The 12,190-nt window shown below is 49.3% G+C and overlaps 1 protein-coding gene across 1 annotated transcript in view; it reads right to left on the minus strand.

Moving 5' to 3' along the window:
• The window catches only part of STK32B (serine/threonine kinase 32B), a gene marked incomplete at its 5' end in the record, with an annotated part of 24,219 nt that overhangs the window by 9,412 nt on the left and 2,617 nt on the right, over positions 1 to 12,190 (minus strand). Inside the window, 2 exons of the mRNA XM_007462465.1 lie at positions 7,699 to 7,763; positions 9,801 to 9,932. Coding sequence (XP_007462527.1) covers positions 7,699 to 7,763; positions 9,801 to 9,932 — 197 coding nt within the window. The remainder of the gene's footprint in view (positions 1 to 7,698; positions 7,764 to 9,800; positions 9,933 to 12,190) is intronic.

The raw sequence follows: 12,190 nt of genomic DNA on the forward strand, positions 1-12,190 counted from the left end.
CCCTCTGTCACTCTCACGGCCATGCTCCAGAGATGCTCCTTCAGTCTGCGTCCTGGAATGGTGGGGATGGTGACATGGCAGCAGCACCCCCCAGCAAACCTGCCATGAACAGGAAACAGACCTCTGCTGTTGTACGCCGCCAAGATTGGGAGTTTGTGCCTCTTTAGGTTCAGAGAGGGGTTCTGGAGAATCAGACACTGGTCTGTTGGTGAATAATGGCCTCAGTCCAATTCTGGGCCAGACAGTAACCATGGGAAAACCCTGGGGCTGCAGATTGAAATGAACTCTTTGACGGCCAAGGGACCTGAATTGGTGTCCACTTTGGGGCTGGTACTTCCATGCCTGGGCAGCCAGCCCTCCCCATCCCCTATTCCCCCGTCGCATCCATGTACAGTTACCACGTTCTACCTGCCCAGAGGAAGGGAGGAGGTCAGACAGAGAGCCAAGAGGGACCACCTGCCATTTCTTTATTAACCTTCCCCAGACCTCAACATCTGTCACTCCCTACTCTTTCCTCTCCTGGGCTCTATTTACCCTACACTATCGTTCTTACTTTCCAAGTGGAGTGGACCACCATCATTTTGCCTTTCTAGTGATTTTATAAATCTTACCTCCCTCTCACAGCTATTGATTGGCCTAAGGACAGACACATGACCCAATCAGCACCAGTCAGAGTTCTCCAATGGCCAAATTTGATTGGTCCAGGGACTAGCACCTGACCAATTAGAGTCATTCCCTGGGGTACTCGGATTTGAGATCAGGAAAGCATTCTCCTTCTTGTCTTTCCTCAACTCCCTGTTTTATCTACTTTCTTGGGTTTGGTGGCAGAGCTGGGAGACTCTGGAGCTCATGTGTAGAAAGAACTGGTTTACAGTAAAAGAAGATGACTTTGATGTGCAGAGAAAAACAAATCACCGGAAGGAGGAAGGAGTGAGTTCAGGCAAGGTTCCTGGCCCCCGTCCCAGTTACTTTGGGATCACATTGCATTCCAGCACTTCCTGTGGCTACATGAGTCCTGCAGTAAGTTTTCATTTCACTGAAGCTGTTTTCTTTTTGTTTTCATCCCTTGTAGCCATGGTAGCCTCAGAGAATTCACCATTTATGGTGGTATCTGCCTCTCTAGACTCCTAGAGCCACGATTTGTGTAGGTTAAGTCATGGGACTTAGGTATGTGTCTATATATATATATATATATATACACACACACACACACACACACACACACACATATAAACATATATACACATACATATATATATACATACACAAACACACACACATATATACACATCCCAATAAACCCCTTGTAAGTCGAAAATATCCTAAGAGTCAAAAATGCATTTAACATACCTAACCTACCGAACATCATAGCTTAGATTTTCCTACCTTAAACGTGCTCAGAGCTCAACATCATTAATCATTAGAGAAATGCAAATCAAAACTACAATGAGATATCATCTCACACCATTCAGAATGGCCATCATCAAAAAATCTACAAACAACAAATGCTGGAGAGGGTGTGGAGAAAAGGTAGCTCTCTTGCACTGTTGGTGGGAATGTCACCACCACCACCACCACCACCACCACCATCATTTATTCTAAAACAGAACATTAGGTCCTATTTATAATTTTCAAATCTACACAGAGCCTCATTTCACGTAAGGCCTATAAATATTCACATAAAAAATTAGGGTACCTCTTTTTTACTAGAGAAAACCGATTGAAGGGAAAGTAAAGATGGGTCTTTAAATGAGTTAAGTCTGAGCAGACCAGTAAAAGCATGTGCTTTACTGCTCGGGGCAATGGGGTTGTATACACTCGGGGCGATCTGTCAGGGTCTGCGTGTCTCCCTTGGCTGACTGAAAACCAAAGCTCCTATCTTTTATTGGTTGAGATTGATATGTCAATATCAGTCACCCTTTTTCACTTGGCTGAAATTTCCTTTGGTGGAGAACCAAGTGAAATGGACAGAGGGCCTTGATTCCCCTGTGATTTCTTGATTTCTAGTTTTCATGAAACTTGAGTTTTCAAAAGAGCCCAGAATCCAGTGGATGGAAGAAGAGAGTTCAAGTCCTTCATCTTCCAATTAAGAGCCGCAAGAGCTTGGGAATAATAATAATAATAATAATAATAATAATAATAATAACAATAATAAATAAATAAGTACCTTAGGAAAATGTGATGAGTAAGGATTAGAGCAATGGTTCTCCACTGGGGGTGATCTGCTTGCCAGGGAACATGTGGCAATGCCCGGGGTCATTTTTGGCGTCACAGCTATGGAGGTGCTACTGATATCTAATGAATAAAGGTCACAGATTCTGTTAAACATACTACAATGCACAGGACTGTCCCCACATCAAAGAATTGATGTCAATAGTCATCAAGTGTCAACAGAGCTGAGGTTGAGAAGCCCTGGATTAAAGGAACAGGATCTAAAACCATAAAATCATGTACAGTTACTGTTAATAATATTATTAAACATAACGTGTGCAGTGTTCGATTTTTAAAACGCAATGTTTTCAAGGGCTCCAAAGGTAGCTTAAATGTGCTTTTAAATGTTTTCATTTCTTTAAGAGAGGAAGCAGGTAGAAAATTCACCTCCTCAAACTCCTTTCGCACCAGGAGCTTTTTATCCTGCAAAACTTTGTCAAATGCTATTGAAAAGACCTTTTGGAAAAATCACCCCTGCTCGGATCTTTGGCCAAATTAGGAGGACAAGGCCCACAGTGCACTTCTCAAACTAATGGAAGCTCAGCTGCCCAGGCCCTAGAAGCCCCGACCAGGCCCTGGAAGCAGATGCTCCACCTGGCTCAGTGGCCTTTTGCCAGCTGAGACCATTAACCAATAATAGCTGCATTTCCAGAAAATTAGGCAGTGCTAATTTTAATCTTGTTCTCTGTTTAGAAACTGAAGTCCAGAGAGGTCAGACCTAGGGCATCTCCTCCACGTTTTCACAGTGGCCTAAGAATGTCTGCATCCCACCATCTCCCCTGCAGGCTTCAAGCATCCTGAGGACATGGTCCTGCTAGATCCACTTCCATGACCCCAAGTCTCAGGTCAGGATTAAAATATAACTGTCAAAGGGCTGAATGAGAACCTTCTATGGGAGCTGCCACAGTAGATGCCCGGCCCGTGTCCCCTTGGCACTTCATGCCTATGACAGCTTCCTCATCCCACGGAGGGAGGGGAGCTTTTTCTCTGTCCAAGAGTTTTTTCTAGGTGAGGAAGCTCACTGGCCCATGCAAGAGGCAGGTAGTTATGCTGGGGCGGTTAGAGTCTTCAGCAGTATTCTTCCACCCACGAGGGCTCGAAGTTGCAGGTGAATGATCCACAGGGCAAAGGAGAAAGAGGGCTGGAAGGTTTGCAGTGTGTATGGCTGTTAGCATAACTGACGCCATCTTGGGCCTGTGCATTTCCTCCTGTCCTTCCACTGACCCTACCTAGGACTGTACTGTGTAGTAAATCTCTTCTCTGTCGTCAGTGGATTTGTAATTAATAGATATTGTTTAATGATCATGAGGTCCAGGTAGTCTCCAAATAATGATAAAGACCTTCGCTGACATATTCCTGGCACCCACCCACCATAAATCAGATAAGGCCTTGACTTAGGAACGCAATCCCCGTCTCCAAGCACTTACCCCCATACCCTAGGTTAACTATAAATTTGTGATGGTCCCTCGGAGGTGCGGAGTGCAGCTGCCGACGCCTCCAGTTTGCCATATGCCCCATCCAATCCGCATGTAAGTTACCCGCAATAAACTTCACAACTGTACTTTACGGAGCTGCCTGCCTCGTTGTTTGGTCTCAAGATACCTTCTCAGTTCGTTGGGCACTTTTCATTCCCTCTGTCCTCGGAGACAGTTTTAGATGGGGAGTTCTCATGACTCAGTCCAGAACCAACCAGAGGATGCACGGTTTGGGCGCACTGGTCTCCTGCAGAAATTCTCATCAGAATGACTGGAAGAACACGTTACAGTGCAGATCCCCAGGCCCATTCTCTCAGCTTCTGATTCAGAAGTATGCCGTGTTGGTTTCCTGGGTGCGGGGCTGGGGAGCTGTAACACGGTACCACCAGCTGGGTGGCTTATAGTAACAGAAATGTACTATCTCACAGTCTGGAGGCCAGAAATCTGAAATTGAGGTGTTGGCAGGGTTTGTTCCTTCTGGAGGCTTTGAGGGAGAATCTGTTCCAGGCCCCTCTCCTGGCTTCTGTTGGCTGTGGGCCATCCTTGGCTTTCCCAGGTTTGCACATGGATCACTCCAATCCCCGACGCCATTTTCACACGGTCTTCTCCCCGTGTCTGTGTCTCTTTTCTTATTAGGACACCAGCCATATTGGATTAAGGGTCCCCTGCCCCACTGTGACCTCATCTCAACTAATTATATCTGCAACAGCCCTATTTCCGAATAAGGTGGCATTCTAAGGTCCTGGTGGCTAGAACTTCAGCATATCTTTTGGTGGGGGGGGACATAGTTCAACCTGTAACAGATGTAGCAATTCTAAATGCTAACAACCCCCCGGGAGATTCCGACATGACCCCCTGTGACTATGGCACTTCCGCCTGGTTCTTCTTTACAGAGCCTTCTGCAGAGACAAGGCCTGTAACAACCGTACATGGAGCAGGACCAGTCTGTTGCACTTTGACGTCCGGGCGTGCAGAGAATGAAAGGAAACAGAACTGCTGGAGGGAGGCAGCGAGGGGCAGCATGGTCCCAGCGGAGCATGAAGGGAAGCCTGGCTCGGCATCTTGGCCTCCCCTACTGTCACCCCACTGGCCACATGTCTGAGGTCGGAAAGAAGGTACTTGACTTAATTTTCCAGCTGCTCAGATGCCAACACAGCAGGTGCCTCAAAAACAGGGCTGCAGAAAGAAGTGCAGGATGAATAGCGCCGACATTTTTTTCTTGGTTTAAAAGGAAATCTCTTGCTTTGGGGCAGATCATGCCTCATGAATTGACTTCTCACAGGCACTTTTGTAGATGAGAAACCGCAGCAGAGAGGGTTATGGGTAGATGCAGTGTGGCTCCCTTCCCATGTACATTGTGGAGCAGGGATGGGGTCTGACATGGAGGGGTCGACGTGATGCTCAGACAGCATCCAGACACCAAGCCGTCCACCTGGATAGTTTTATATGGTGGGTGGGAAGAGGCTGGGGGAAAGGCACTGCTCCCAGCACACCTGCTCTGACAGGTAGCCTATAGCCTCAGAGCCATGGGGGAGCACCTGAGGTGAACAGAGAGGCAGGGATGAAAGAGCCGGAACCTCGGTGAAACCCATACACATCTCCCCTTATGGGCCATCTTCGTTCCTGCCTCCTGCTTTTGCATATGCTGGTCCTTGACCCCACAGCCTCCATCTGGAAAATGACTTCCACACTCTCTCTGTTAATGGTGCCAGCCTCACTTCAAATCCATGACCACAACTCTCAAAGGAGTTCTCAGCACGGCTGGGCGATCCTACTACATTTCCCTATCCATTCACTTTTTTTTTTTTTTTTTTTTTTTTTTTGGTGCCACGCGGGCCTCTCACTGCTGTGGCCTCTCCCATCGCGGAGCACAGGCTCCGGACGCACAGGCTCAGCGGCCATGGCTCACGAGCCCAGCCGCTCCGCAGCACGTGGGATCCTCCCAGACCGGGGCACGAACCCATGTCCCCCGCATCGGCAGGCGGACTCTCAACCACTGCGCCAGCAGGGAAGCCCTATCCATTCACTTTTCCATGTGAGAAAGAACACCTAATTGGTCGAAGCCACTAAATAGTTAGATTTCTACTAAAAGCAGCCAGATGCAACTCCTAAACAACACAAGGACAGATATCTCATGTTCATTTTCTTTTAAAGGGAAACAACATGGATTCTTCGGATTCTAGATTGAAGCATCTTCTGGCACGCAGCACAATACGCAATGTGATTGCTCTCCGCTCGGGTCCATCACCCCTCTGCCTTTTCACAGGCTCACATTTGCCATCCAGGCACTCTCTGAGGACCCTTCAGACATGCCTGAACTGATAAAGGACTCGAGGCAAGGTTGCCTGGAGCCCACCATCACTTTGGCCCAAAGTGCCCAAGCTGGTTTGAGCGGAAGTTCCCAGGACTGGGTGTCTACCGCTGCGGGGGCGGGGTGGGGGGGACCATGAGCCTCAGAGCAGGCAGGACCACAGGGAAATTGTGATGAGCTCTGAAACCGCTCACCGCGTCAGCCCCCGCCTGTCCCAAGTCTGACGCGCTGTGTTGCAGAGGCACTTCCCGTTCTGGTTCTGCTGGGACCGAGGACGTAGTCCCGCAGGGGGTGAGGCTTGCTGCCCAGCTTGGTGTGTGTGTCTGGGCTCACCTGGGCATCCACCAGCCCTAGGGCTTTAGCTGATCAGGATAAATGACGGGCTGCAGTCTTCTTCACCTCCCCCAGTGCCCACTGGGAATGGGGCCCCACCCTGCCCACCGACCCAAACAACTCTGCCCCGGGGCCCTCACCTCATGGCACTCCACCCTCCACGCACGCTTAGGGAATACAGATTTCTTCAACAGCCGCTGGTCCCTGTGTCTGCCAGGCCGTCTCGTTCTCTGTGCACTGTCCTCACTCCTAGAACTCCACGCCTTGCCCTCCTCGCCCGTCAGGACTCAGCCGGGCATGGTGGCTCCAGAAGCTTCCCTGACACCCAGGCTGAGCCTGGCACCTGCTGTCGGAGCCATGCCTGGGCTGCCATTTTCCATATCATGCATCCCCAGTGGTGCTGTCACCTGCTATAAGCTGAAAATGGTGGAACACTGGTGAACGCCTAAGGGCCAACCTGGCATGTGTCCATCTGGCCCTCCTGGAGGTAGGGAAGCATATCCCATCATCTCCGCAAGCCCAAGGCCTAGTTGAGTGTTGGCCAAATGGGGCTGGTGTGCTGTCAGTCCTGCCTACAGGGTTTCAGCTCCTGCTGCATGAGCCCATGGCTGCCCAAGCCTCTGCTCTGAGTCACCAGGCACAGGCGGATGAACCGCCAGATAGTGAGGTCAGCTGGGACCAAGCCTGAGCCTCTGCTTCCTCGGCTGCTGTAAGGGCAGTCATGCGGCTCGGTCAGACCCCAGCTTCGCCCCTCCCAACTCGGCATCATCCTATCTCCTGCCAGCCCATGATGCTGGGGTCCTAGCACAGTCCACACCACCTCACCCCATCAAATAATAACAAGAACAATGACAATAACAACAACAACAATAATAGTAATTCTTTTCATGAGTACTCCTACCATGCCAGGTATTGTATCAACAGCCTCATTTAACCTTACAACAAACACACTGCAAGGGAGTGATTTCCCCTTTGTCATTGCTGAAAATGAGGCTCAGTGATGTTAAGTGACTTGCCTTAGGTCACTCTGGCAGCGGAAGAGCCAGGACTTGATCCCGGGCAAGTTTGCTCCAGAGCTTGGGCACGTAACCATCTGTAGGCCTGCCCCTCTGCGCCAGCATCCTGTGTGCCGGTTTGGTCCTCCTGTGGCCACCCCACTTCACATGAACACCCTGAGGCCCAGAGAGGTGAAGTTAGTGCCTTGCTCGGGCCACATGGCAGAGGCAGGATTAGAACAACGGCGTCCACCTGCTGCTTCCCTTCCAGCGTCGTGGCTGGCTTCATGGGGGGCCAGGGACCCCGATTCCCCCAGAGAGACTTTCTGCCCTTGGAAGGGCTCTGCCCAGCAGATGCTAGTGGTGGACTTACTTCTCTCTGTTGAATATGATGAATTCTTTCCGCACTGTCTCCAGGCACTGCTGGAGGTGTCCATTCTGTCAAAGAGCACAGAGAGGGGACTGTAAGTGATGAAGCATCATCCAGGGAGTGAGGACGAGCAGAGACTGATCTAAATGGGACCACGGATGCTTGGGGCTGGGGACAATCAAAGCGGCTGGAGCAGCCCTGATTGTAGCAGCGGCTGTGCCACCGGGGGTGGGGAGGGGGGCTGGCAGACAGAGATGCTTTTCTCCATTTTAAGCCATTAAATCCAATATAAAAGCCATGTTAAAACAGAATAGGAATTGAAAATCATGACCTTGGTTTCCTGATCACTTGAATGTTCGTTGGTCCTAATTAAGAAGCATGGTGGGGAGAGGGAGAAATTTAAGGCCATCGTGCAAAGGTGCTCAGTCTCTTCAGCAACAGGTGCCAAGGACCACCCGTCCCACGGATGCTCTGTAATACATGTCTCAGAGGCTGCCTGGATGCCGGATGTACACTGCATGCCTGTGCAGGAACCCCACACCCTTGTGTGCCCTTACGTACACACACCCAGCCCTTCCCAGGCCAACTTCTGCATTAGGTCCTGCAGGCACTGGCCTAGGCTCCACGATACTTTCAGGGGCTACAAAGATGTTTTAATGTCTTTTCAAATAAGCTGAAAAAAGTGAATTTTTAAATTTGAAAGTTATATTCATCTTCCTACCAACGTAATCATGCATTACAATTTTTAATATATTTTGATGGAGGAAGGGGCAGTTGTGGGTTGAACTGTGTCCTCCAAAAAGATATGTTGTGGAATGGATAAAGAAGATTTGTATATATACAATGAAATACTACTCAGCCATGAAAAAGAATGAAATAATGCCATTTGCAGCAACATGGATGGAACTGGAGATTATCATACTAAGTGAAGTAAGTCAGAAAGAGAAAGACAAATACTGTATGTTATCACTTACATGTGGAATCTAAAAGATGACACAAATGAACCTATCTACAAAGCTGAAATAGACTCACAGACAGAGAGAACAGAGTTGCGGTTGCCAAGGGGGAGGGAAGGAGTGGGAGTTTGGGATTAGCAGATGCAAACTATTATATACAGGATGGATAAGCAACAAGGCCCTACTGTATAGCACAGGGAACTATATTCAATATCCTGTGATAAACCATAATGGAAAAGAATATGAAAAAGAATGTATATATGTGTAGAACTGAATCACTTTGCTGTACAGCAGAAATCAACACAACATTGTAAACCAACCATACTTGAATAAAAAATAATAAAATTTTAAAAAGATATGTTGAAGTCCTAACCCCCTGGACTGGTGAATGTGAGCTTATTTGGAAACAGGGTCTTTGTAGATGGAACTAGTTAAGCTGACGTCATCCTGGAGCAGGGTGGGCTTTACATTTAACGAGGGGTGTCCCTAAAAGAGGGCCGTGTGAAGACACAGAGAGGAAAACGCCACGTGAAGACGGAGGGAGAGATGGGAGTGATGCAGCTGCGAGCCAAGGGATGTCAAGGGCTGCTGGCCACCGCCAGAAGCTGCAAGAGGCAAGGAGGGACCCTCCCTATAGCCTTTGGAGAGAGCAAGGCTCTGTCGATACCTGATTTTGAACTTCTGGCCTCTAGAATTGTGTGAACACATTTCAGTCGTTTTAAGACACCAGGTGTGTGATACTTTGTGATGGCAGCCTAGAAAACTAATGCGGTGGCCCACAGAGTGTGGTCCTGGGTGCCTCCACAGTATGAAACCTTTGCAGAGGGTGCTGGGGGCTACTCGGAACAGCGCTGGTGTCGCTCAGCATCATTTCTTCTGCTCTCGCTAACAGATAGGGAGGTTCCTGCACTAGGAACAGTGCTAATGTGAATGATGAGAGCACGGATATGTCCCTCTCCAGTGATGCTTTCACAGGGTCCTGCTATGAAAGACCACTTGTTCGATGGAGGCGTTTATTGACTGCAAATGAACGTATTTGGTGGGGCAAAGCGACAAGCCCCCCATCTGGCTAAGAAGCAGCAGCTCAATCATATTCACTGGGGCGACGATTGCTCTCTGCCTGGGGTCTGCTCCTGAGACGGCACTCACCAGAGGACAGCTGTCCTTCGTGCCATCTTTGGACCTGTTTTTTGCCAACCTCTTTTTCTTTTTGTGAAGTGGGTTGGATTCAAGAATCATTTCTTCAAGTTCAAATGTGGGATCACAGTTCAGTCTCCCTTTCTGAAAGGAAATGGAAAAGAAAACACGGTTGGTCTTTGTTCCGTGCCATTGAATTGTATTTTCATTCATTCATTCATTCAATCATTCATTCATTCAACAAGTAACGATGAACTACTCCTATGGGATACATCAGCTACACTTTCTTCCTGATAATGAACAGTGACACACCCTCGCTGCACACGTCATTCATTTATCCCCATAATCCCGCCCACCTTGCGTACCCCACTTATTAACATCCACAGGTTCCCTTGATCTCCTTACGTATGTTCATTTCGTGAGGTTGAGTTCAGTTTTCCAATCTGTTCTTTTCACTTATTCTCTCATATTCTCCTTCTCATGTCATTACTACCTTTTCTATAAATATCATTTTTTAACAATTCCATTTAAAAATACCATTTCTGGCCCAAATCTACCCTGTTCCCCATCCTGGCTCTCCGGTCTCCTGCAGCTAGAGCCAGCTGACCCTCAGGCCTGGCTCTGCCCTAGGCTGGGCTCCTGCCACTTTGGTCAGGAGTAATATTGGTCTCCCTGACTTATCCCAGGTGGCTCTTTTCCATCCTGAGACCCAGCCCAGGACGCTGGCCCTCTCAGGCAGCACAGTCTGGTGGTTATAACATCAATGGCTCTGAAGGTGCTCAGGAAAAACCACCACCCAGTTCTGCCGATTTCTGACTTTGAACAAGTTTTTAAGTTCTTTGGGACTCAGTTCATTATCTGTAAAGTCTGGATAAGCATTCCTCCCTCATGCAAGATTAAACAAGTTAATAAAGTTCTTCATGTAGGGCCAAGTGAGAAGTGAGTCCTTGAGTAGGTGTCCCTGTTCCTGATTGGATGGGGGCCAGGGAGGAGCGGGACCAGGCACAACCCTGGGGGGGCTGCCAGCCTTGCCACTGAGTCCTACAGCCTCACCTTTCACCTGCGTGTCTTTGAGGGAGACATATAACCTCTCTCTGCCTCAGTTTCCTCATCTGTGTAAAATGCAGCAGGCTCAGTGGGTTGCTGAGGATTAACTGAGATAGTGTTTGCAAATCTTCTAGAATGGGTCCTTCCTGATCCATGGCAGGCCTGCAATGACTGACCACTCCCTTTGCTGCCCCGCAGTCCCAGCCGCCTCCCGTGGGAGCCCCGGCCTTAAACCCCAACTTATAAGCGAGGGTCTTGCTACCTGCCGTCAAACTTGCCTTGGCCAGGCTGCCTCACCCCTCGATGTCAGCCAGTGCCCTGCCATGGCCAGGGCAGGAGGAGGATCCTCCAGGGCTTTGCAGATAGAACTGGGGCAAGGCCTGGCTTTTCCACTCACTAGCAAGTCCCTCAACCTCTCTGGCCCTCAGTTTCCGTAACCGTAAAATGAGGGTAAGTGCTCCGAACTTGTGAGGCTGGGGAGCAGTGCTACATTCTTTTCCCTTTCCCTTCTCCATCCTGGAGAGAGGTCCCAGCAGAACAGTCCCCACTGGGATTGTCTGTACTGACAGCTCTCCCGGACCTGTCCCTGCCGGGATCCTCACACCACCAACGTCTATGGCTCCACTAATAGCCCCCTTTCCCTTGGTGGTACATCTGTCCCCCACCACTCTCCCTCTCCCAGTGAGCAGGTCAGATTCCAGGCCCAAGTCTTTCCTGGCCTGATCTATCTTCTTTCCCTCCCTCCCTCCCTTCCTTCCTTCAATGGAGGCTCTGGATCCAGACTGCCTGAGGTCAAGCCCTGGCTTTGCCAATTTCTCACTGAGTAATTGTGGGCAGTTTGCTTAACCTGAGACTATTCACTTAAGCTGAGACTACTAACAGGGCCCCCTTCCCTGTTGTGAAGCTTATATGACATAATGTACGTGAAGATTTAGAACACGCTTAACGCTATTGGCTGTTATCATTAACCGATCCATACTCATGTGGCAAGCACATATCGTGGTCTTCTAGCAGCTTCTGGGGTCACCCATCACTCTGGGATCTCTCTCAGGCGAAGGTCAGCCAACCCACCCTCTGAAGCTCTCGGGGAATGGTGGATGCACGCAACAGAACGTTATTGACTGCTAACGCAGACCTAGGCACCTGTCCAGTGGGGAACCAGGGAGGGTGAGATCCACTCCAGGTGAGGGGATGGAGAGGCTGGCTGGGAAAACGTCCCAGAGGAGGCAATGAATGAGTTTTCTCCTTATCCAGAAGGCAGTTACCAAGACCCCCCAGTGGACCACTTGCTGCGTTTTACGCTAAGTCTGGAAAGAGGGGAAGGAGATTTCCAAGTGGACAAGAAAGGCATTCCT

The sequence above is a fragment of the Lipotes vexillifer genome, unplaced genomic scaffold (assembly GCF_000442215.2).
Source record: "Lipotes vexillifer unplaced genomic scaffold, Lipotes_vexillifer_v1.1 scaffold1824, whole genome shotgun sequence".
Taxonomy (NCBI): Eukaryota; Metazoa; Chordata; class Mammalia; order Artiodactyla; family Lipotidae; genus Lipotes; species Lipotes vexillifer.